The following is a 21,495-nucleotide window of genomic DNA, read 5'->3' as shown; positions in this document are numbered from 1 at the left end:
GCACCCTGCTCTCTAACTCTCTTGCTAATATAGAATGCAGGTTTACCAGAGAAGCTTCTAGCAAGCACCCAGCCTCCCATCAGATTCCTGTACCACTCTGTGCCAAGGCCACACCCCCAGCCTGCCGTACTGTTGTTGTGACTCCGGCACAGAGCAAGCACATTCCTCCGATAGGAACCGGTTCTCTCTGGTAAAGGAAGAGCGAACAACAAGTAGGAATGTAAGCACTGCCTCTCACCTAGAGGGGCAAGAAAGATGGCGACAGTTTAGAACATCGAGTTTGTTAGACCTGTCAGCCCTATGGTAGGCTTTCCCTGTGATTTTTGCCCTTGCCTCATTTTTCCTACCTACTTTTTGTTGGCCATAGGACTCTGGGCACCCTCCCATTGCTAACCAATGCCAGGGTGCAGGTGCTCTCTTCCCCCAACATGGCTGCCACTGACCCCTGCTACTGCAGCGTGGTCTGTTTAGGCTCACGTTAGTAGCCAGGAGCTGGCTGGAACCCTTAAACAATGTTGCAATACCAGCCTGCCAGCCTGCCCATAGCTAGAATGAGGGAAGCTCCTGGAACCTTCCAGAATAGGGGAGGTGACACCAACTGCCACTGCCAACTGCCAACTGACGCTATATAAGGAAAGGGAGGAAAACCTTCTAGTCAGTTGGGGCATCACTGACCAGGGGAACCCACGCAGGAGTTTTAGGCGGGAGGGCCTAGTTAGGACCCTATGCTACTGGGAGTGACAGGGTTTAGGTGCTGCCTCTTAAGCTGGGTGAGATGTCCTAGACTAGCCCCTTGATCTGGCCCAGCGGTAGGAAACCCCAGGGTCCATCTGCAGTGACTGAGGAAAACTCATCCGGCCACCAACTCACCCCCCCCCCTCACTAACTTCAAGAAACAAACATCTAAAGGCGCAGAACCATCCAAGCATCAAGAAGTCTACTTTTCTGTGACCAGGGGATCGACCAGGTACTGGTCTGTGCTGCCCTGCGCACCCCCCCTGCCTGCAGTGGGCCCTCATTGCCCCACTGGTCTCCCCCTGACTGAACTGCTCTGCTGTCCCTGTGGAACGGTGTGAAAAACGCGTTATCCTGAACGCCCCTGGTCAGCGCTGTGGGTGAGACTGTCTGTCCTGTCAGAAGGCTGGAGGTCGCCTTCCCTCCTGCCGACCCAATCTGCTGAGTGACTGTGAGAGAAAAGCTCTATTCTGACCCCCACTGCTCAGCGCTGTGTCCAAGATTGTTCCTCGGGCCTCCCCCCCGGTGACCCGCGCTGTGAAGCCCCACGCACTTCCCGGGACCGGTGCTCGCGCTGTACCTTGGCGCCTTGAGGCCCTTGAGGAGAGTTGCCCCGCGGCATCAGCACCGCCCATACAACGCCTCAGAGGCGCTGCTGGCATGTCCTGTGGCCTCCTGCCCCACGCTGTGACTAGCGCCGACATTGAGCCACCCTCGGCGGCCCCCGGTGCCAGAAGAGGGCCGCCGCATCGAGATCGTCGGGCCGTGTTAGACCTGAAGCCTGCCTGGGCCCCGTCACGTGAGCGGGAGCGCCACCGCGTCATCGGCCGCGCCCCCGCCCATGCTGCATCACCATTGGCTGTTACCGCCGGGCCCCGCTTACAAGGCCCGGCGCTTGGGGAAGCCACGTCTCACCTCGGAGGAGGGCCGCGGAGCCAGAGAGCCCCCTCCGGTTGTGCCCCACACGCTGATCTTGTTCCGGTCCCGGCGCTGGTGCCCCGAAGTCACCCCTGCACCGCGCCGGGCCGAGTGAGGCACTAGGAGGGTCTAACACCCCTCCCCTTTACCGGTGACTACGCAAGGGCCCCGGAGGGCCAAACAACACAAGGTAACCCCCGGGGAGGAGGACGGTAGGCCGGGTAAGGCCCCGAGGTCGGCCCTCCCCCGGGGAGAACTAAAACTGGGCCCTGTTGCCCCCCCCCCCTTTTCATGTGCCTCGATACTTGGGAGGTTTTAGGGGAAAACAGATACTTTCCCTACTGAATGGATCTGCCTGCCAGTTTAGGCCTGAAGCCTGTCAATGGAACTGTGAGCTTATACTTGGTGATCAGATATCCCCCATCAATGGCTGTTGGTGTCTATTGGCCTGCATAATTCATATCTATTAATGGAATGGTGATTTACTTCGCTGTACTGAATTTCTTGCAGGGGCGGGCTCCTACAGTTCCTGGTGGGGTTGAACTATGATACTTATTGATTCACTCTAATGTTATCCTGATGCACTGATGTTGGTCGCAAGACTGTTGATATTTACAAGAGGAAATGCTTATGGTTGCTTCCTACAGGATCATACAGGGTTTATGAAAGTACCATCTTAGCCTGCTGAAGAGTATAATGCGGCAGAGTGTGTTATTTGTTGTTTCACTGCTTAAATGAGCTGGTTATTACTTTAATGAAAAGTCTTACAGAAACCGCATAATAAAATGCTTAAATGAGATACTAATGATTTGCTAAATGCATTACTTGCTTGATCTAAAGTCTACATAAAAGATCTTGATTTACAAACGCAACTACTGGTGTGGTCTCCATTATTGCACCCGCTTCGTGTCTCATTGGATGCGTGTGTTGAGTAGCTGCCTTACACGTAAGCCCCTGGTTGCCTTCCTGCTCGAGCCAAGCTACCCCCCGGGGAACTGGTGGTCCCAGTTCTTACAGAGTTGCTCGAGCATATGCCTCTATGCTCGCAAAAGATGCAAGAAGGCATAGAATTATGCCAAGACCAGCAGGCAAATCCTGCCACTGAGCCAGATAAAGTCAGAAACAATAGAAAGAACTTCAGGCCTACACATCCCTATGTTATATGATAATGTGAATTGCAAAGCATGTCAAAGGCAATAGTCAGTGCTGTCATGAAACAAAGCAAAGTCAGAAATAGACCTAAATATCGCTGATTAGGCTAAAATATAGTGAGATGGTGTTGGGCAATGGTCATAAGCGGACCGATTATCTACAAAAATATCAGTCACTACATACGCTTGAATAGATTTTCTTCTTGAGTGGCTGCAAACATCTGCATTAACAAAAATATCACCCGGATGTGTTCTAGTGCTCAATTTTCTCGTGGACTGTTAGAAATGGGATCCCTGGCTGGCCAGGGCTTGCGCCAAAGTGAGTCAGAGACCACCACTCCTAAGTCAGGACAAGGGAGTTACACGCCAAGATAACCCCTGCTCACCCTCTAGGTAACGTGACGCGAGCAGCAAGGCTAAACTTGGAGGCTATGTAGGTTAAGTGGTTTCGCACGCACCCAGCAACAACACCCAAGGCCCACCACAAAGGAAACTCCACACAAGGTTATATATAAAAATAGCCTTTGTATTACACCAAAACACATTAGATAAGAACACACACTTTACAATGTGCCAACAGGCACAGGCAGAATTTACAGGGGATATGTACAAGACAGGGCCACATGGACCTCTGTCAGGAATCAGCACTTTTAGAACTTAGCACTGGGTAGAATTAGCACTTAGAACATAGAATATAAATCACTGTAGCACAAAATAGAACATAAAGCCCACAACCAGTAACCACTGGTAACCGGTAAGTACCACCTACGCAACCCTCACCACCTTAGGAAAAGTTCACGCAGGGAACCAGGACCTCACTAGCAACACCTGTACTAGGAGAAACAACCACGTAAGTATCACAATACATGTAGGGGTATAAGCATGAAAATATTACACATGATGCATCACAACACATTCAGAGGTGTAGGGAAGGAAAACAATAGCTCAAAACTCACATGAGCCACCACCTGTGGCAGTCCCTAGACCAACTGGCCTTGTTGGGGCTAGCTCGCCCTGTGTCCCAGTGTCAGGGGCCTAAACGTAGCAGCTGCCCACTAAGTGCTGGGCAGCTGGGGAGACGATGGGGCCAATGCTGGAGCCTCGTGGCCCTAACCAAATACCATGTCCCCCTGAGCCTCTTAGGCTCTGAATGGAAATATGCCCCCAAAGTCTCGGGTGACTCGAGAACAAATGGGCAACAAAGATCCTCTCTGGGCTTTAAAGATTCAAATGCGGCCTTCCAGAGCCACGGGTGACACAAAACACCACAATGCCCCTGAGCCTCGCAGGCTCTAAGAAAGAATGCGGCCGCAATGTGGGAGCCCTGCTCGGGGGACTCGATTACAAAGGAATGCCCAAAATTGCCCCGGAGCCCTCGTGGCTTTGAAAGAAAATGGCGGGGTAAACAACTGTGGAGCCTCTCGGGCCCGGGCTGTCAGCAATACCACAGCTACTTGTGGAGCGGCCCGCTGCCAACCGGGGCCGCTCTATGTCGAAAGCAAATTGCCCCCAGAGCTGTGGAGCTCCTTGCCGAGACGCCCGCACTCACCGGCTTCCCTGTGCGGCGGCGGCTCCTGGGGCGGCTCTCCTCTCTGGGGTTGCTTCCTCGAGCGTGGTGGGTGCTGGCGTTGGTCGCGCTGGTGCCGCGGGCGGGGCTCCTCTCCTACGGGGCCTCGCTGGTGGACACAGCGCTCTTCCCCTTACACGGGAGCCTCGCTCCCTGCAGCACTCCGGGGCTCTCCCTCCTCCTGGGAGTCCCGGGGGAAGTACGGTGACTTCCTGTTGTCCCTCGGTCCCGCCCCCGGCCTGCCTGACTTCCTGCTGCGGGCCGGGCAGCGGCGGGGACAATCGCGGGCTAAATCCGGGGTTGGCACACGGCAAAACGCGGCGTGGGCAGCCGCGAAAGGACAATAAAGCGCTCCCAAGCGCTATATATACATAAAGCGCTCCTTGCGCTAGGTGAATAATTACAGTGCTTCCCAAGCGCTAGTGGACAGAATAAAGCGCTCCCAGGTGCTTAGGGGCGAAATACAGTGCTTCCAGGCGCTTGGAGGTGAAAGTAAAGCGCTCCCAGTGCTAGGCACAAACAAAGGTTCACAAGTCCAGAACAAAGTCCTCCTAGGACTGCAGCACAATTGGGGGGGGGGGCAAGGCTGGGCCCAGAGCCAGCTCACTGGGCCTCCAGGCAGGGAGGCAGTCCAAGTGACGGTCCTCCTGGCACCCAGCCGCAGCAGCAGCCCTCCTCACATAGGATCAAGAAGAGAACATTTTCATGGGGTCACAGCCCCTCTTTTATACACCTTTTCCTTTTGTCTTTGCTCAGGGTGAGGGGAAAAGCCAGTCGCAGCTGGTCTGGGAGCACCGTTGATGTGCTCAGCCCCTCACTCTATTCACTGGCAGGGCTAGGGTCATTAGACGCACCACAGGGGGCAGAGCCAGCATTGTGTGCAGAAAACCCAGCCCTTTTCAGGACCCAGGTGCACTCTTCCCCAGCCATCAGCATGCTAATCTCCACACTCACCACCGAGCAGACCCATCCAGACTCCTGGAGCCAGGCTCACCAGCCAGCTCCAGCCAATCACGTGCCAGCACACTCACTGCACACACACACCCATGTCTAGAAGCAGCACTTCCACACTAGACACATACATGCCACATACATCATTGCGCAGCATTCCATCTCACGAGTTCGCACATACCAAACTCGGGCCTGCACACCTCACGCATCAGGAACTACCAGGGACACAGACATTCCCCATGCATTCCTATGGGAGGGCAGGCCAACCTTACTCCACGCACTCAGAGTGCGCACGCACTTTCCACTGGGACACAGTGAAAGTGCGCAGAAACCAAAAATCACTACCTCCAATTCACATTCACAAAGCAAAAAGTTTAGGGGTAAATGGAAATGTAAATGTGTTTGACTTGTAAAGCGCACAGCTGCCCGTAAGCGTCCCGGCGCTGGAGACCGCTGGGGAGCCCGTCCTGGCTTTCCTTGTGAGATGGTCCCTTCTGGGTATCTCCAAGGTGAAACCAGGCATCCCCGGTGTCTGTGGGGGGCTGTTGTAGAGATGAGGCAAGCTTAATGCCCAGAGTTGCCGAGTGTGATCCCTGGATAGAGTAGGCACCGAGGCGAGAATTGTCGAGTCCGCTGACCCTGGTCCACGACCCGTGAACCTGCCAGAAGGGCCAAGTCCAACATGGACGAAGCAATCAATTTATTGATCAGTACCACCTTGAACTGAGATTCTCTAATCTGTGTTAGTGGACTTCTGTAGGCCCAGTGTTTAAAAGAATAACTCAATCCTATTGGACGAGGGAGCTATTTTCGTGGTGTCAGTATTGGGTCTGGAAATCGTCTGTAAATCTGATTGGCTGCAACAAGAAACACATGTTGCAGCTGTCATTATAGGAATCAGCCACTTACTTCCCATGTCCTGAAAAAGATTTGCATACAAATGAATGGTGGGTAAACCCTGACCCCCAGGCCATGTCGGGCCCCAAAATGTTCCCATTTAAAGAACAAACTTTTTAAAGGTATATTTAGTTGTGGAAATTTCAGACGTCACTGCAGGAATAGCATGCTTAAGCACGACTCCTGAGGTATGCAAACATGCACCAGAGGTCCTAATTCTCTTTTCGAACTCCTGCAGTTTTGTGAACCCCGTGGAAGGTAGGACAAGGGACCAGAACCCAGCAACAGTTTGCAAATGCTTGAATAGAGTCCACGGACATCAGAAACATTTTTAATGAGCCCCAGAAATTCACTGAAAAAGAAAAAAGTTTAAAGGGAGGTCATGATTTGCGTTTGGTTATAAGATCTTAATATATGTTACAATTCTTTTTTTGAAGATTACTATGGACCATGGAGGATGGGCTACTGTCCGTCACGCTGGTGGAGAACGTATTGCTTGTAACCCGGACAGACCTTAGTTCATCCTGTATGGAGAGGATAGCGGACCAGCGGGCAGCTCGGTATGTTAAAAGAACCACCATCACAGCGGTTCCTTCACTATACAAAAAGTTTCTTAGACAGATGTAGGTTTTGATGTGCATCCACCAAACATATAATATTGTTGTTCAAACACAAACTCCATATGTAGTTATTGAAAAAACTAATGGCCTCCTGTTTGAATTGAGGGTCTCTAGTTGGCAATGTTTTGCACCTTTGTCCAAATAGGGACCATTCCTTCTTGTCAGGATAAGGGGGATATACTCCTAAAATAACTCCTGCTCATCCCCTCACCCTGGCACAAGCAGTCCGGCTTATCTTGTGGGCAGTGTGTTAAGCTTTGCATATACCCAAAAGTCGTACAGTGAAAACATTACATTACACAAAAACATCACACCAGTTTTAGAAAAATTACCAATATTTATCTGTGCAACCAAGACCACAACAATACAAGACCAACATACAGTAATAAAAAAATAGGCAGTTTGCAAGTATGACTTAAAAATACAGTTCCTTGAAGTCGGTAGCTCCATCCGGTGCTACAGCGGTACTGAAAATAACAGAATCCAACAGTTCTGGCCGACCCTGTCGGTGCAAATCTGTGTTCGTGTCAGCAGATTTGTAAATAGTACCTTTGGATCCAGCCGGTGGTAGATGCAGTGTGAAGCGTAGCAGTGCCCTCAAGTCTCGGTGCAGGCAATGGCTCATTGACAGTCATCCAGCGCCGTTGGTGAGATCATGGCTACAGTGCGGAGTGAGGCGTGCTTGTCGCGGTGCGAACAGGTCATGGTGCAAGTGACAGAGCTGGTTGAGGTGAGCTGGCGTCAGTCGGCCCAGACTGCGGTGTGGGACGGGCGGTGCATCGTGTAATTTACGAGCTGTGCCCCCAAACCACGGTGCGGTGATGGCTGTCGCAGGCAGCGACATCGGTGAGACCAGGGCAGCACAGTTAAGCAAGGCAGTGCGGAGTGGTGCCCACAGGTCGTGGTCCAAGCAGCGGCTCGGTGGCAGTGGCAGTCGTGGATGGGACCAGGGTTGCGGTGTGAAGTGCGGCGGTGCCCTTTGTGGTACCTTCAGGACATGGAGTCCATAACATTGTCGGTGACCGTGTCTGCTGCTTTGCCCCTCTGTGGCAACTGAAACTGTAGTTCCAGAGGCGGTGCACAGAGGTAGGTGAAGGTTTTGCTGTACCTGAGCCATTGTTAACAGGAGGCAAGCTCTATTTCAAGCCCTTGGAGATACTCGGCAACAAGTAAAGACAGTTCAGTCTCGTCCTTTCACTCCCCAAGGCAGAAGCAGCAATTGCAGGCCAACCCAACAAAGCAACTACACAGCAATGGGGCAGTACTTCTCTCTGCTGTTCTTCCAGCTCGTCTTCTTGGCAGGTTCCTTTATCCAAGCAAATTCTGGAGTCTGGCCCCCAATATTTATACTGCATTTCTCTTTGTTCTTTTGGGAAGAGAGTGTCTGTACTTAGTCCAAACCAGTTCTATCCTCCCTGGCCCAGCTTCCCAGCAGGAGATGTAGACAGCATTGTCCAAGGCAGACCTGACCCATTCAGGTGCAAGGAAATCTCCTCTTGCGACTCTAAATGCAGCCCAGGCCTATTCAGCCCAACCCTGATTCATCCAGGAAAGGCAGGACACACCTCGACCCACCCCCACCTGTGGCTGTCTGAAGAGAATGTAGATCCCCAGACCCTGTCACTCCAAAACCGGATAGTCAATCCACAACCCAGCAGAGGCACATAGGACGGCAAAGCAAGGAAATACCTACTTTCTAAAAGTGATATTTTCAAACATAGAACATAAAAATCATTTTCACTAAAAGATGCATTTCTACATTCTGAGAACAGGCATTCTAAACTCCATTTCTCTATCTTGTCCCAATGGGAAGATATACTGGTAAAATATTACAGAGGATTCCCCGTTCAATCCTATGGGGCAGATGCCTTTCAACAGTAAAAAACGAATACACTGTAGTTCTCTATCAGGGCATGTCACACACACCAGTACATGTCCTACCTTTCAAATACACTGCACCCTGCCCAAAGGGGTACCTTGGGCATACCTTAGGGGTGACATATGTAATAAAAGGGAAGGTTGGGGCTTGGCAAGTGGGTGCACCTGCAAAGTCGACATGGTAGTAAGAACTGCGTGCAGACTGTGTTGTCAGGTCTGAGAACCCTTTGAAAGGCTGCTCGTGTGGGTGGCACAATCAGTGCTGCAGGCCCACTAGCAGCATTTAATTTACCTGCCCAGGCATACTCAATGCACTTCACTAGGGACTTACCAGAAAAACAAATATGCCAATAATGGAAACACCAATCTTTAGTCCAATTTACAATAGGAGCATGTTGGACTTGGCCCTTCTGGCAGGTTCACCTATAATCTTTTTGCTTTTAGTATGTGATCTGTGTTAGTGATTTTTGGTCTTTGCGCACTTTTTACCTGTGTCCCAGTGTAAAGTGCATGCGTGTAGTGAGGCTGGCCTGCCCAGCCATTTCTTGATTGATTGATGCATAGGGAATGTGTGTGTCCATGTTAATTCCTGATGTATGAGGAGTGCAGGCTCGAGTTTGGTATGTGCGAACTCGTGTGATTGAATGCTGCGCAATGATGTATGCGGTATGTATGTGTCTAGTGTGGAAGTGCCACTTCTAGACATTGGTGTGCGCGTGCAGTAAGGGTGCTGGCGTGTGATTGGCTGGAGCTGGCTGGTGAGCCTGGCTCCAGGAGTCTGGATGGGTCTGCCCGGTGGTGAGTGGAGAGATTACCATGAGTGATGTGAGGGAGGGGTGCACCTGGGTCCTAAATAGGGCTGGGCTTTCCCCACACAATGCTGGCTCCGCCCCCTGTGGTGCGTCTAATGACCCTAGCCCTGCCAGTGAATAGAGTGAGGGGCTGAGCACATCAAGAGTGCTCACAAACCAGCTGCGACTGGTTTTTCTCCTCACCCTGAGCAAAGACAAAGGATTTTACAGTATAAGAAGGGGATGTGTCCCCTTACAAGGTGTTCTCTTCCAGGATCCTTTTGCTGAGGAGGGCTGTTGCTGTTGGGCGCCAGGAGGACTGCCACTTGGACTGCCTACCTGCCTGGAGGCCCAGTGAGCTGGCTCTGGGCCCAACCTTGCCCCCCTGCCTGCCTCCAGAACTTTGCTGGAGCTTTATTCTTGCCCCTAGCGCCTGGGAGCGCTTTATTTTGCTTCTAGCGCTTAAGAGCGCTTTATTTTTCTTATAGCGCTTGGGGAGCGCTTTATCTGCCTTTAGCGCTTGGGAGCGCATCATTTGTGCTAGCGAGTGCCCACCTCGCTTTAATATTGATTTTTGAGGGATTCTACCCCTCGTGTGTCCCCCCGCATCACCGCCGCAGCCCGGGACAGCTGAAAATCGCCGCCCGGCCCGCGACCAGGAAGCCAGGCAGGCCGGGGGCGGGACTGCAGGACACCCCCGTGACGTCATTCCCGGGCCGCGCTGTGATTGGCTGCCGGCCCGGGACCTGACTTGGAAACCGAGAGAAGTGAAACCGGAAGCCAGCGCCGGCTCGAGCAGGGCTCCCCTGAGGGAAGGGAGAGCCCCGTGTGGCACCTGGAGACCGGTACCCGAGTCAAGACCCAGGCGGGAGCCTACCCCACACTGGGCCGCACCAGAAAGAAGATCGGCAGCCAGAGAACTGGTGAGTGCAGCTCAGAGTGGAAAGGGGGGCCGTTGGGGCACATTGCCGGTGCCTGCGCCCCCCCTCCGGTGTGTAGAGCCTGTTGAGGCTCAGGGGGGCATATCTTTGTGTTCGAGCCCCCGAGCGGGGCTCCTACGTTGCAGGGGGCAGTTGTTCTTTAGAGACATCATTGTTTACGAGCCCTGAGAGGCTCTTGGTTGCCATTTGCTCTCCAAGCCCACGAGAGGCTCCCGGCGCCACAGTTGTTTACAGAGCCCCGAGAGGCTCTTGAGTGACATTGTATTTGTTTAGGAGCCCCGAGGCTCCCAGGGCATTTCGGCCTCGGGGTCCCCCGAGTGGGACTCCCGCATCTGGGGCCATATTTGTTTTTAGAGCCTGCAAGGCTCCGGGGGCATTATTGTTTATAGCCCTGAGAGGCTCTTGAGTGCCATTCTGTTCAGTAGAGCCCAGCGAGGCTCCCAAGACACCAGTCACTTGGTTAGAGCCCGAGGCTCCCACGCTGTGTTTGGCCCCATGGTTGTTCTTGAGCCCACGAGGCTCCAACGTTGGCCCCATCAGTGTCTTCAGCTGCCCAGCAGTTAGTGGGCAGTTGCCACGTTTAGGCTTGTACTTTTGGCTGCCTGCGCAGCCTGCCTTGACATTTTGGACTAAGGGCATTTCAGCCCTTGCAAGGCCAGTTGGCCTGGGGGACAGTTCTAGTGTTGTGACTATGTGCACCTTGCGCAATTTGTGATTTACTTGCCAATGTGATTCCTGTGCAATTGTTCTTCTTACACCTCTGAATGTTTTTATGCATCAGGTGTTTTGCTTCTTTCCCTTTGCTATGTGTTATATGCTTAGGTGATTGTTTTTCCTTCTATAGTTCCTGCTAGTAAGGTCCTGGTTTCCTGCTAAGCATGGGCGGAAAATCCGTTCCGCTCTCGGATTTTGCGGATTTTTGGCAAATTCGCAATCCGCGAACTCTCGCGAACTTACCAAAAATTCGTAAAATCCGTGCGAAGCGGATTTTTTGCTTGGTCGCACTTGCCAACAAGAATACTATACAATTTCGCGGGAGTAAACACTTGCGAACACGTAGATGCGGCAGGCAGCGACAATCTCGCAATTGCGAGATTGCGAAATTTGCAATTTCGCACAAGAAATCCACCAGCAGGCAGCATAAACTCCTCAGGTTGACATTTGCCTGCACTTTTTCTTTGCAAGGAGTCCATTTTGGGGGGGGGTGGGAGGAAGGAAGTGCCCCACAGTCTCTAACTTCCAGTTCCTGTCCAGCAGGCTCCTCCCAGTGCTTTCTTCATGTGCTGGTCACTTTGATTTGGATCTTGACCTGGAAGGATTACTTTTTGTGGATGCTGCTGGATATTTGGATTTTTGCAAAACTGAAAAGCACTCAGCAGGTGCAAAAGTTCAATCTTATCATTAGTAACCATTCCCTGTAGTGCTTCCTGAGGGGCCCCTTCAGAGTTCATTTGCCTACTTGCAACTATTCTATGACCCTGCTCTGACCCCCACAGCAGGCTCAGAGAATAGCTACAAGTATACAACAAAGGTCCTGTTAAAAAAATTACACTGCAACAGAAAGCAATTACAGACAAAACTGAAAGCACTCAGCAGGTGCAAAAGTTCAATCTTATCATTAGTAACCATTCCCTGTAGTGCTTCCTGAGGGGCCCCTTCAGAGTTCAGTTGCCTACTTGTAACTATAGGCCACAAAGGTCCTGTGAAAAAAATTGCACTGCAACAGAAAGCAAATTACAGATAAGGAAGCAGGTGCCAGCCAGACTGGAAGTTTAAATTCAGTGACACATTAATCAACCCCAAATTAATTCATGTCAGTTGAAGCAGGGCAGGTGTGCTTGCTTTTTTTCACCCCCATAATCTACAGTGATAAACCAACCAGAGGGTGGCAGTGATGTACCAGAGGGTGGCATGGGTGTACCAGAGGGTGGCAGTGGTGAAACAGAGGGTGCTGTGAACCTGTGATGATGAACCAGATGTAGAAACAACATAGTCGCGGCCATTGCGAGCCGACAAGTAAGTTCGCAATTGCGAACTGGTACAAAACCCTCGCGAACTGGCAGAAACCCTTGCGAACACAAAAAAAAAGAAAATCCGCAAGTTCGCGGATTTTGCGGATTGCGAGTTCGCAAATACGCAAATTTGCGAATGCCAGATTCGCAAAATTCGCCCATGCTTGAATCCCTGCATGATTTTCCTAAGGTGGTTAGGGTTGCGTAGGAGGTACCTACCTTTACCAGTAATTACTGGTTGTGTGCTACATGTACTATTTTGATGCTACAGTTATTATATGTGCTATGTGCTAAGTATTATTATTCCTACAAAGTGCTAATTACAACAAGTATTCTAATTCTAAAAGTGCATATCCCTGACAGTAATCCATGTGGCCCTGTCCTGTAAATAATCCCCTATAAATTCTGCCCGTGCCTGTTGGCACATTGTAAAGTATGTGTTTTTATCTAATGTGTTTTGCTATAATACAAAGGCTATTTTTTATATAACCTTGTGTGGAGTTTCCTTTGTGGTGGGCCTTGGGTGTTGTTGCTGGGTGCGCGCGCAAACGCTGTACACATCGCCTCCGAGATTAGCCTTGCTGCTCGCGTCACGTTACCTTGAGGGTGAGCAGGGGTTATCTTGGTGTGTAACTCCCTTGCCTTGACTTGGGAATGGTGATCTCTGACTGACTTTGGCGCAAGCTTTGGCCAGCCAGGGATCCTGTTTCTAACAGAGCACTTTCACTTTACCACTGAATAATAGTGAGAAGATGCGCACAGACACTTATCCAGCAAAAACAGCGTCAAACCCGGTAGGCCAGAAAGCAAAAAGACTGGGGAAACACGCCAAAATATGCCAGGTCTAACAACTTCCCACCCCAAACACCAAGGGTTTCTGTTCCCGGGTGTGGGGTTCCATATATATGTGTGTGTATGTGTATTTTTTTTCTATTTTCTTTTCCATTGTCACTCCCAACCAGGCTACACAGGGAGGCCATATTTTTGTTGTCAATATAAATGCTCCAGTTCAAGCCAACAGATCCGGTGTTAGGCGCTAGCATTTTGACTTTTGCAATTCTTGATTTGTTCTGTCTTAATATTGCAAAACATTATAGTTGTGGGGCTGCCAGTCCTTTTCCAATCTACAAAAGGTTGACTATAAGAAAAAATACTAAAAAGTGAATGACCCAACAGACTTATGGATGACGTCTGACTGAAAACCATTAGACTGAAAGTGTTTTACACAAATTTGGTAAGCACAAACTAATACACAACCTAAAAAAGACAATTGATCTGGTAGTGGCTGACAACCTTTTACCTTTGCCAATGCTTTTTTGTAATGTTTTTGTAGGTCTTTATTACAAATGGTACAGATGGTTGAAAGGTTAGCGAAATAGAGAGGCTTGCAAAACAAATAGTCTTATACAGACAGATGGACAGGTTTGGAAAAACAGATGAATAAAGTTAACCTTTCTGATACCCTTTCTGATGGAGCTAAATCAACTTGAAACGATAGATACATTGATAGAATGATAATTTACAAAGATTTATAGAATTCAAAAAGATTGATAATTTTTCAAAGGTAAGTCTCATGGATAGAATGACAGTAAATAGGTTGATAGACCGGTAGATACATACATAGAAGGACAGGTAGATAGACGAGTTGATGGACACACAGAGATAGATAGGGTTGCAAAGACAGACCACACAGCACATATTCAACTGCTAAAGTAATAATTAAATACCTATATAAGCACAGAAAACAAGAGCACTGAAAATAAATTAAAAAGACCTACAAGCAGGACATACAGACTAAGTTGGTTTACAAGCATAGCTGTAGACCCCAATTAAAATACATTCAGGAGTGCAATTAAAAAATGCAATTCATTTCATGCTGTCACTTAACGGGCAAATAACCACAGATACTAAGGAAGTTAAGTGAGAGGTTTTATTTATGAGTTCGCTTTATAAGCCAGTTGACTACTTAGTCTGGACGACTTAAGTTCAGTTTGTTTATACAAAGTCAAAAAAAGCAAAAACAATCTGTAACTTGTTGCCTATTTTTATTTTTTAGGTCCTGGCGGAGTCCTAAGCCTATTTTGTTGATGCCCTCGTAAAAGAAAAGATTGCCAGGGTAAGTCACTCTTCTTTCTAATACTAGGTATAAGAGAGGATAGGTTGGCCTCATGAGAGAATAAATGGTAGAACAGATGGTGGAACTGATCTCAGCGCCAGGATACCCGCTGGGTGACAGCTGCGCTTAATAAGCATTAAAATATATACATACATACATACAGAGCCCTACACCCATGCTCCTGATTTAGCCAACAAAAATGGTGGACGAGAAGTCTTTCTCTTTGGTTTGTGCAACTTAAGAAAAGGAATGGAAGATTGAAAGAAACAAATTTCACTTATTGTGTCAACTGACTATTTATACAAGGCTTATAGACATTTAATATTTTAAGCCCTAAGAGTGTAACAATGAAAAAAAGAAATAAAGAAAGAGGGAAATACAAAACATAAAAACACAACCCGATAGATTGCCGCTCTGCTTTTTACCCTGAAGGTTTGACCTGTCTCCCCAAGATCCTGCCCCTTACCTGGCTTAGCCACGTTTCTCCTGATACATGGCCGGTGTTGTGTCAGGTCCGGGACTCGGCCACGCTCTGCCATTGGGAGGTCGCTGCCAGTAATGAAAGAATTCTGGAAGGTGGTAGCAGGGAATTCGGGAACTGCTTCTCATCCGGTCCTTTAACCAGGAAGTGTGGAGGTCCAAGCAGCTGGGATGATGGGGTTATTAAACTCTCACTGGTTTTCTCATTTCCAGCCTTTGGCGAGGAAACAGGTTGGTTTTGGCTCCGAAAAATCTTCACAGGTGTAGCTCTTTCCGGCATCTGCACCAGTGCTGCTTTTCCCTTTGGTGTTTTCTGTTAAGCCACCTTCTTCCGTATTCCGGGATTTAAATGGCCCTCCCCGCTCTCTGATTGGTTCTGAGGTGACCTTGTGACCGGCATCATCAGGTTCTCCTGAGGTTGCGGTTTCCTTTTCTGTCTGACCCTCGTGATGACTATCTGGCTGCAGAGAAAGAGAAGAGTGTTCAGGTAAGCAGAGAACATGCCAGAGAATAGTATGCTCTTCTTCTGATTCCTGTTCCTTCTCCCTTTTACAAATGCATTCTAAAAAGTGAATTACTTTATAAAGAAACTATTCAAATGGACACCATCTGCTATACTCTGAGAAAGCAGAAATCGTGTAAACAAAGGAAGCTCCAGAAGGAATATACAACATCATTAGCAGGAGGCAGGAACTGATAAGCTGAAGTCACTGAGGTTAGCCAGTAGCAGAAGTAGGCTGACCTACTGCACCATGCTGTTTTCTGTAGTGGGTGGAATCAAATTGTGAATCGCGCAGCAAATGACCAATGGATGGAGAGCTAAAACCCTTAAGTTAATCATATATGTAATTTTTGTAAACTATAATGTTTCAGCTAACACCAGACTAAACGAAAAATGGTGCATGTGTAATTCTGTAGGTGTGCATGTTTGTGGAGGAAAAATGTGCATGCCTACAGAGTGATGCAACAGACGGCAACCTCATTGCACTTTTGATTTTCTTTCTTTTTTCTGATGTTTTGCAGCATTGGTAAAGCCTTTATGCCTAAAAGGTGAGGCTTATTATAGGTTGTCATTATGTGTTTAAAATGTTTGTAAACCCCTTTTCCTTGTGAAGATCTGGTCAGAGACCCTCATCTCTGGAGCTACACTATGTGGAAGAAGCTCATAATATCAGTCCGGATTCTGTCCCAGGGTCTGATAGTATAAATGACTCCCTTACAGCAATTGCTTATGTTTCTTGCCAATATTGGAATGCTCTGTGTTGCATGTTCCATCTTGTATTATTTGTTAGGTTGTGTGATAATTGAAGCATTCCCTGGATATGAATGGGGGCATCTTGTCGCTATGAATTTAACATTGTATTGTGTCATGAGGAGAGGGTCTGTCTCATTGAATAAGGAACCTTCTATGGTGTCTTGGTTACTCCTTCAGTCCACACTCCTTTATAGAAGGGGATCATGGAAGGATCGTATGCCCTTTAACTGCCTATTGTATCTGTACATTGAAAGTGTAATCTAAGAATTTCTTCAGCGCACTTGTATGTATGAACTCTGTATTTAAGGTTATTCAGTGTTTCTTTTTCTTAATCTAACAGGTGAAACTAATGCAGTAATAAATTAACACAGTAAAGGTATTAACAATGGCTGGAGTGGGCAGTGATGTAAAAACAGTATACTACTAAATCTCTTTCCTTGAGGGCTAATGCCTCGCCAAATCTATCTACAGCAAAAAACCCAAACTGCTCAACGAGGTCTGTACTTGGCTCTTAGGGTTCAGCTGATATACATAGAAGACATAACACATTGACATACTTAAGCAAGTCCGATGATGTACTCATTACGAGGAAAGAGCTACCCTGGTATCAGAAAGAACACGCAGAAGAGAAACCGTATGAATATCTAGAATGTGGCAAACATTTATTAGGCAGAGAAAGAGCAAGTGCAACATCATAAATTCATACTGGAGAAAAAACATATTGATGGGCTGAGTGTGGAAAAGTGTTCTTTGCAATGAAAGACCTAATGCAGTGTCAGAGTGACCACGCAGAGGAGAACTCATATAAATGTACAGAATGTAATAAAGTGTTCCATAGGGAAAAAAATCCAAGGTGGCATTACAAAATCCACAATGGTGAGCAACCTTATAAATGTGCAGAATGTAACAAGGGATTTATTAGAAAGGCACAACTAATGTTACATCAGAAGGTACACACTGGTAAGAAACAGTATGAATGTACAGACTGTGACAAGGCATTTATAACAAATGGAGATCTAAAACAATATCAGAAAACCCACACTGGGGAAAGACCATATACATGTACTGAAGGTAACAAGGCATATATTGCAAAGGAAAGTTTAAAAAGACATCAGCAATTTCACACAGGAGAGAAACCATATCAATGTACACAATGTGATAAGGCATTTAAAACAAATGGAGAGCTAAAGCAAAATCGAACGGTCCACCCTGGGGAGAAACAATATCGATGCACAGAATGTGACAAGGCACTTAGAACAAATAGAGATCTAACACGACATCAGAACATCCACGTTGGAGAAAGATCATATAAATGTACTGAATGTGATAAAGTATTCAGATGGAAGAATAATCTGAAGCGACATCAGAAAGAACACACTTGGGAGAACACGTATGAATGTACAGAATTTTCCAAGGCATTTAGAACAAATGGAGAACCAAAGCAATATCAGAAAATCCACACTGGGGAGAAACCATATGAATGTACAGAATGTGCCAAAGCATTTATGACAAATGGAATGCTAAAACAACATCAGAAAATCCACACTGGAGAGAGACCATATCAATGTACAGAATGTGACAAAGCATATATAACAAACGCAAACCTGAAGAAACATCAAAATGTCCACATTGGAGTGAGACCATTCAAATGCACTGAATGTGAGAAGGCATTTATGATAAAGTTACATCTAACACAACATCAGAAAATCCACACCGGGGAGAAAACCTATGAATGCACTGAATGTGATAAGGCATTTATTAGAAAGTCCCATCTAATGCAACATCAGAAAGTCCACACTGGGGAGAGACCCTATAAATGCACTGAATGTGATCAGGCATTTATTGGAAAGTCACAACTAATGCAACATCAGAAAGTCCACACCGGGGAGAGACCCTATGAATGCACTGAATGTGACAAAGCATTTATAACAAATAGAGAGCTAAAGCAACATCAGAAAATCCACACTGGGGAGAGACCCTATAAATGTACTGAATGTGATAAGGCATTTATAACAAATAGACAGCTAAAGCAACATCAGAAAATCCACACTGGGGAGAAACCCTATCAATGTACAGAATGTAAAAAAGTGTTCAGCAGGAGGGCGCTTCTAAAGCAGCATCAAAAAATCCACACTGGGGAGAGACCATATGAATGTACAGAATGTGATAAAGCATTTATAACAAATGGAATGCTAAAACAACATCAGAAAATCCACACTGGAGAGAGACCATATCAATGTACAGAATGTGACAAAGCATTTATAATAAATGGAGACCTGAAGAAACATCAAAATGTCCACATTGGAGTGAGACCATTCAACTGCACTGAATGTGAGAAGGCATTTATGATAAAGTTACATCTAACACAACATCAGAAAATCCACACCGGGGAGAAACCCTATGAATGCACTGAATGTGATAAGGCATTTATTAGAAAGTCCCATCTAAAGCGACATCAGAAAGTCCACACCGGGGAGAGACCCTATGAATGCATTGAATGTGACAAGGCATTTATTCAAAAGTCAAATCTAATGAGTCATCAGAAAGTCCACACAGGGGAGAGAACCTATGAATGCACTGAATGTGACAAAGCATTTATAACAAATAGAGAGCTAAAGCAACATCAGAAAATCCACACTGGGGAGAGACCCTATAAATGTACTGAATGCGATAAGGCATTTATTAGAAAGTCGCAACTAATGCACCATCAGAAAGTCCACACAGGGGAGAGACCCTATAAATGCACTGAATGTGATAAGACATTTATTGGAAAGTCGCAACTAATGCTACATCAGAAAGTCCACACCGGGGAGGGATCCTATGAATGCACTGAATGTGACAAAGCATTTATAACAAATAGAGAGCTAAAGCAACATCAAAAAATCCACACTGGGGAGAAACCATCTAATTGTCCAGAATGTAATGAAGTGTTCAGATGCAAGAAGAATCTAAAGCAACATCAGAAAATCCACACTGGGGAGAGACCCTATGAATGCACTGAATGTGACAAAGCATTTATTACAAAGTCAAATCTAATGAGACATCAGAAAGTCCACACCGGGGAGAGACCCTATGAATGCACTGAATGTGACAAAGCATTTATAACAAATAGAGAGCTAAAGCAACATCAAAAAATCCACACTGGGGAGAAACCATCTAATTGTCCAGAATGTAATGAAGTGTTCAGATGGAAGAAGAATCTAAAGCAACATCAGAAAATCCACACTGGGGAGAGACCCTATGAATGCACTGAATGTGACAAAGCATTTATTACAAAGTCAAATCTAATGAGACATCAGAAAGTCCACACCGGGGAGAGACCCTATGAATGCACTGAATGTGACAAAGCATTTATAACAAATAGAGAGCTAAAGCAACATCAAAAAATCCACACTGGGGAGAAACCATCTAATTGTCCTGAATGTAATGAAGTGTTTAGAGGGAAGAAGAATCTACGGCAACATCAGATAGTCCATTCTGCCGAGAAGCCCAAATGAATGTACAGGATGTAATACATTGTTTCAAAGCAAGACCAACCTAAAGCAACATCAATAAATCCTCACTGAAGAGAAACCATATGAATGTGACCAGGGATTTATTTCTAAGCAAAAATTAATTCAACATCGGAAAGTTCACACATGTGAGAAACCATATCAATATATCTTTCTATTGTAGCAAGGCAGAAATGCTTAGAGTATCAACATTCCAGTATCTAGGAGTTACGTTTGAAGATAAAGGGAGCTGGGGCCCTCAAATAAGAAACAGACACAGTGCCCTAGTAAGAACATCTTCTGCCATTTTGAGTTTCAGCAGAAGGTTGGGGGCTAGGCCAGTCCCAGCCCTCATGACTATCTATAACGCCAAGTGCGTGTCTGTTGCAACCTATGGCTGCTCTTTATGGGGATATGGGTCGATAGACTGCCTCCAGGCCTCTGAAAATAATTTTTTTAGATCAGTCTTGTCTGTACCCCAGTCAACACCTTATTCTGTTCACTCTGAATTGGGGGCTGATTTTATAACAGACAAAATTCGAGTGGCCCCCCTAATTATGTGGCTTAAAATCTGGCTTAACAGCGAACTATCTCTAAATCAGGCCATTTTGAGAGATTGCCTCCTACTTCATAACGTCCAAAAAATTAAGTGGTTAATTTATGTTAGAAATGGTTTTAGCGCTCTGGGACGTCCTAACCTCTTTTCCTCACCGGAGTCTATATCCCGGGCTGACATCGCTAAAACTAAAAGCGACATGCTATTGAGGCTAACGCTAATAAGAGAGGAAAAGGAACTAATAAAACCTTTGGTTAGAGCACACCTTTTGGTCGCAAACCCACCGGGTCCTGAATTCTACCTCACTCTGGTTAACCGGCCCTTTCATAGGTTTTTATTAACTCGTTTTCGCCTGAACATGATTCACTTGATATTAGGCCAGTACACATCCTGGTGTAAACCTGATGAATTTCTTCCTTGTTCTTGTGATAGCTTTTCTATCCAAGATACTATGCATTTTACCATGTTTTGTGGGCATTTTATAGTGGAAAGGAGGAAGTATCTTGTGCCAATCTTAAAAAAGGCAGGGTTTCTGCAAGTTAGACCTGCACTTCTTTACTTGCAGCTGCTGAACGACCCTAGCACTGTCTTTCATGTAGCCAACTATCTGGTATGTGCGGTGCGCACCAAGAAAGGACTTATGGTGAAAGAGAGATTGGACACATTGTTATGATGTATTGCACCTTGCACTTTACTGGTCAAATATCATTTCTGTTATATATCAGGATTACGGGGATGGCGGCACGATGTTTTTTAACCTTTTTATGACAAAGTTAATAGTGATGATTTTTAAAACATCTTGAATTTTTGTTTTTAATTAAATCATATGTGGTTTTTAATTCTAAAATTGTACGTTTTTAATATTGTATAATGTATGTTTCTTTTTTTTAAGAATGTACGTTTCTTTTTGTACCGTGCCTTTTTTTGATATTGATTTATCGAATAAAAGATCTTTGACTGACTGACTGACATATCAATATATTGAATGTCACAATGCATTTATAACAAATGAAAAACTGAAGCAACATCAAACGCCTCATGGACAGAAATCCTAGGTACGTACAAAATGTAATAAAGTGTTCCACAGGAAGAATAACTAAAGGCAGCATCAATAAATCCACACTAGGGAGAAACCA

At 46.7% G+C, this 21,495-nt stretch overlaps 1 protein-coding gene across 1 annotated transcript in view; it reads left to right on the top strand.

Annotated features, from left to right (window-relative positions):
- LOC147709811 (uncharacterized) overlaps positions 1 to 20,268 on the top strand; it is a 166,499-nt gene extending 146,231 nt beyond the window's left edge. The window contains exons 2-3 of the mRNA XM_086928269.1: positions 14,518 to 14,577; positions 16,653 to 20,268. Of these exons, the coding sequence (XP_086784395.1) occupies positions 17,068 to 19,809 (2,742 nt within the window). The 5' untranslated portion in view covers positions 14,518 to 14,577; positions 16,653 to 17,067 and the 3' untranslated portion in view covers positions 19,810 to 20,268. The remainder of the gene's footprint in view (positions 1 to 14,517; positions 14,578 to 16,652) is intronic.
- Positions 20,269 to 21,495: the final 1,227 nt, after the last annotated feature.

The sequence above is a fragment of the Lissotriton vulgaris genome, chromosome 6, assembly GCF_964263255.1.
Source record: "Lissotriton vulgaris chromosome 6, aLisVul1.2, whole genome shotgun sequence".
NCBI lineage: Eukaryota > Metazoa > Chordata > Amphibia > Caudata > Salamandridae > Lissotriton > Lissotriton vulgaris.
This window is presented reverse-complemented; position numbering and strand designations above follow the sequence as displayed.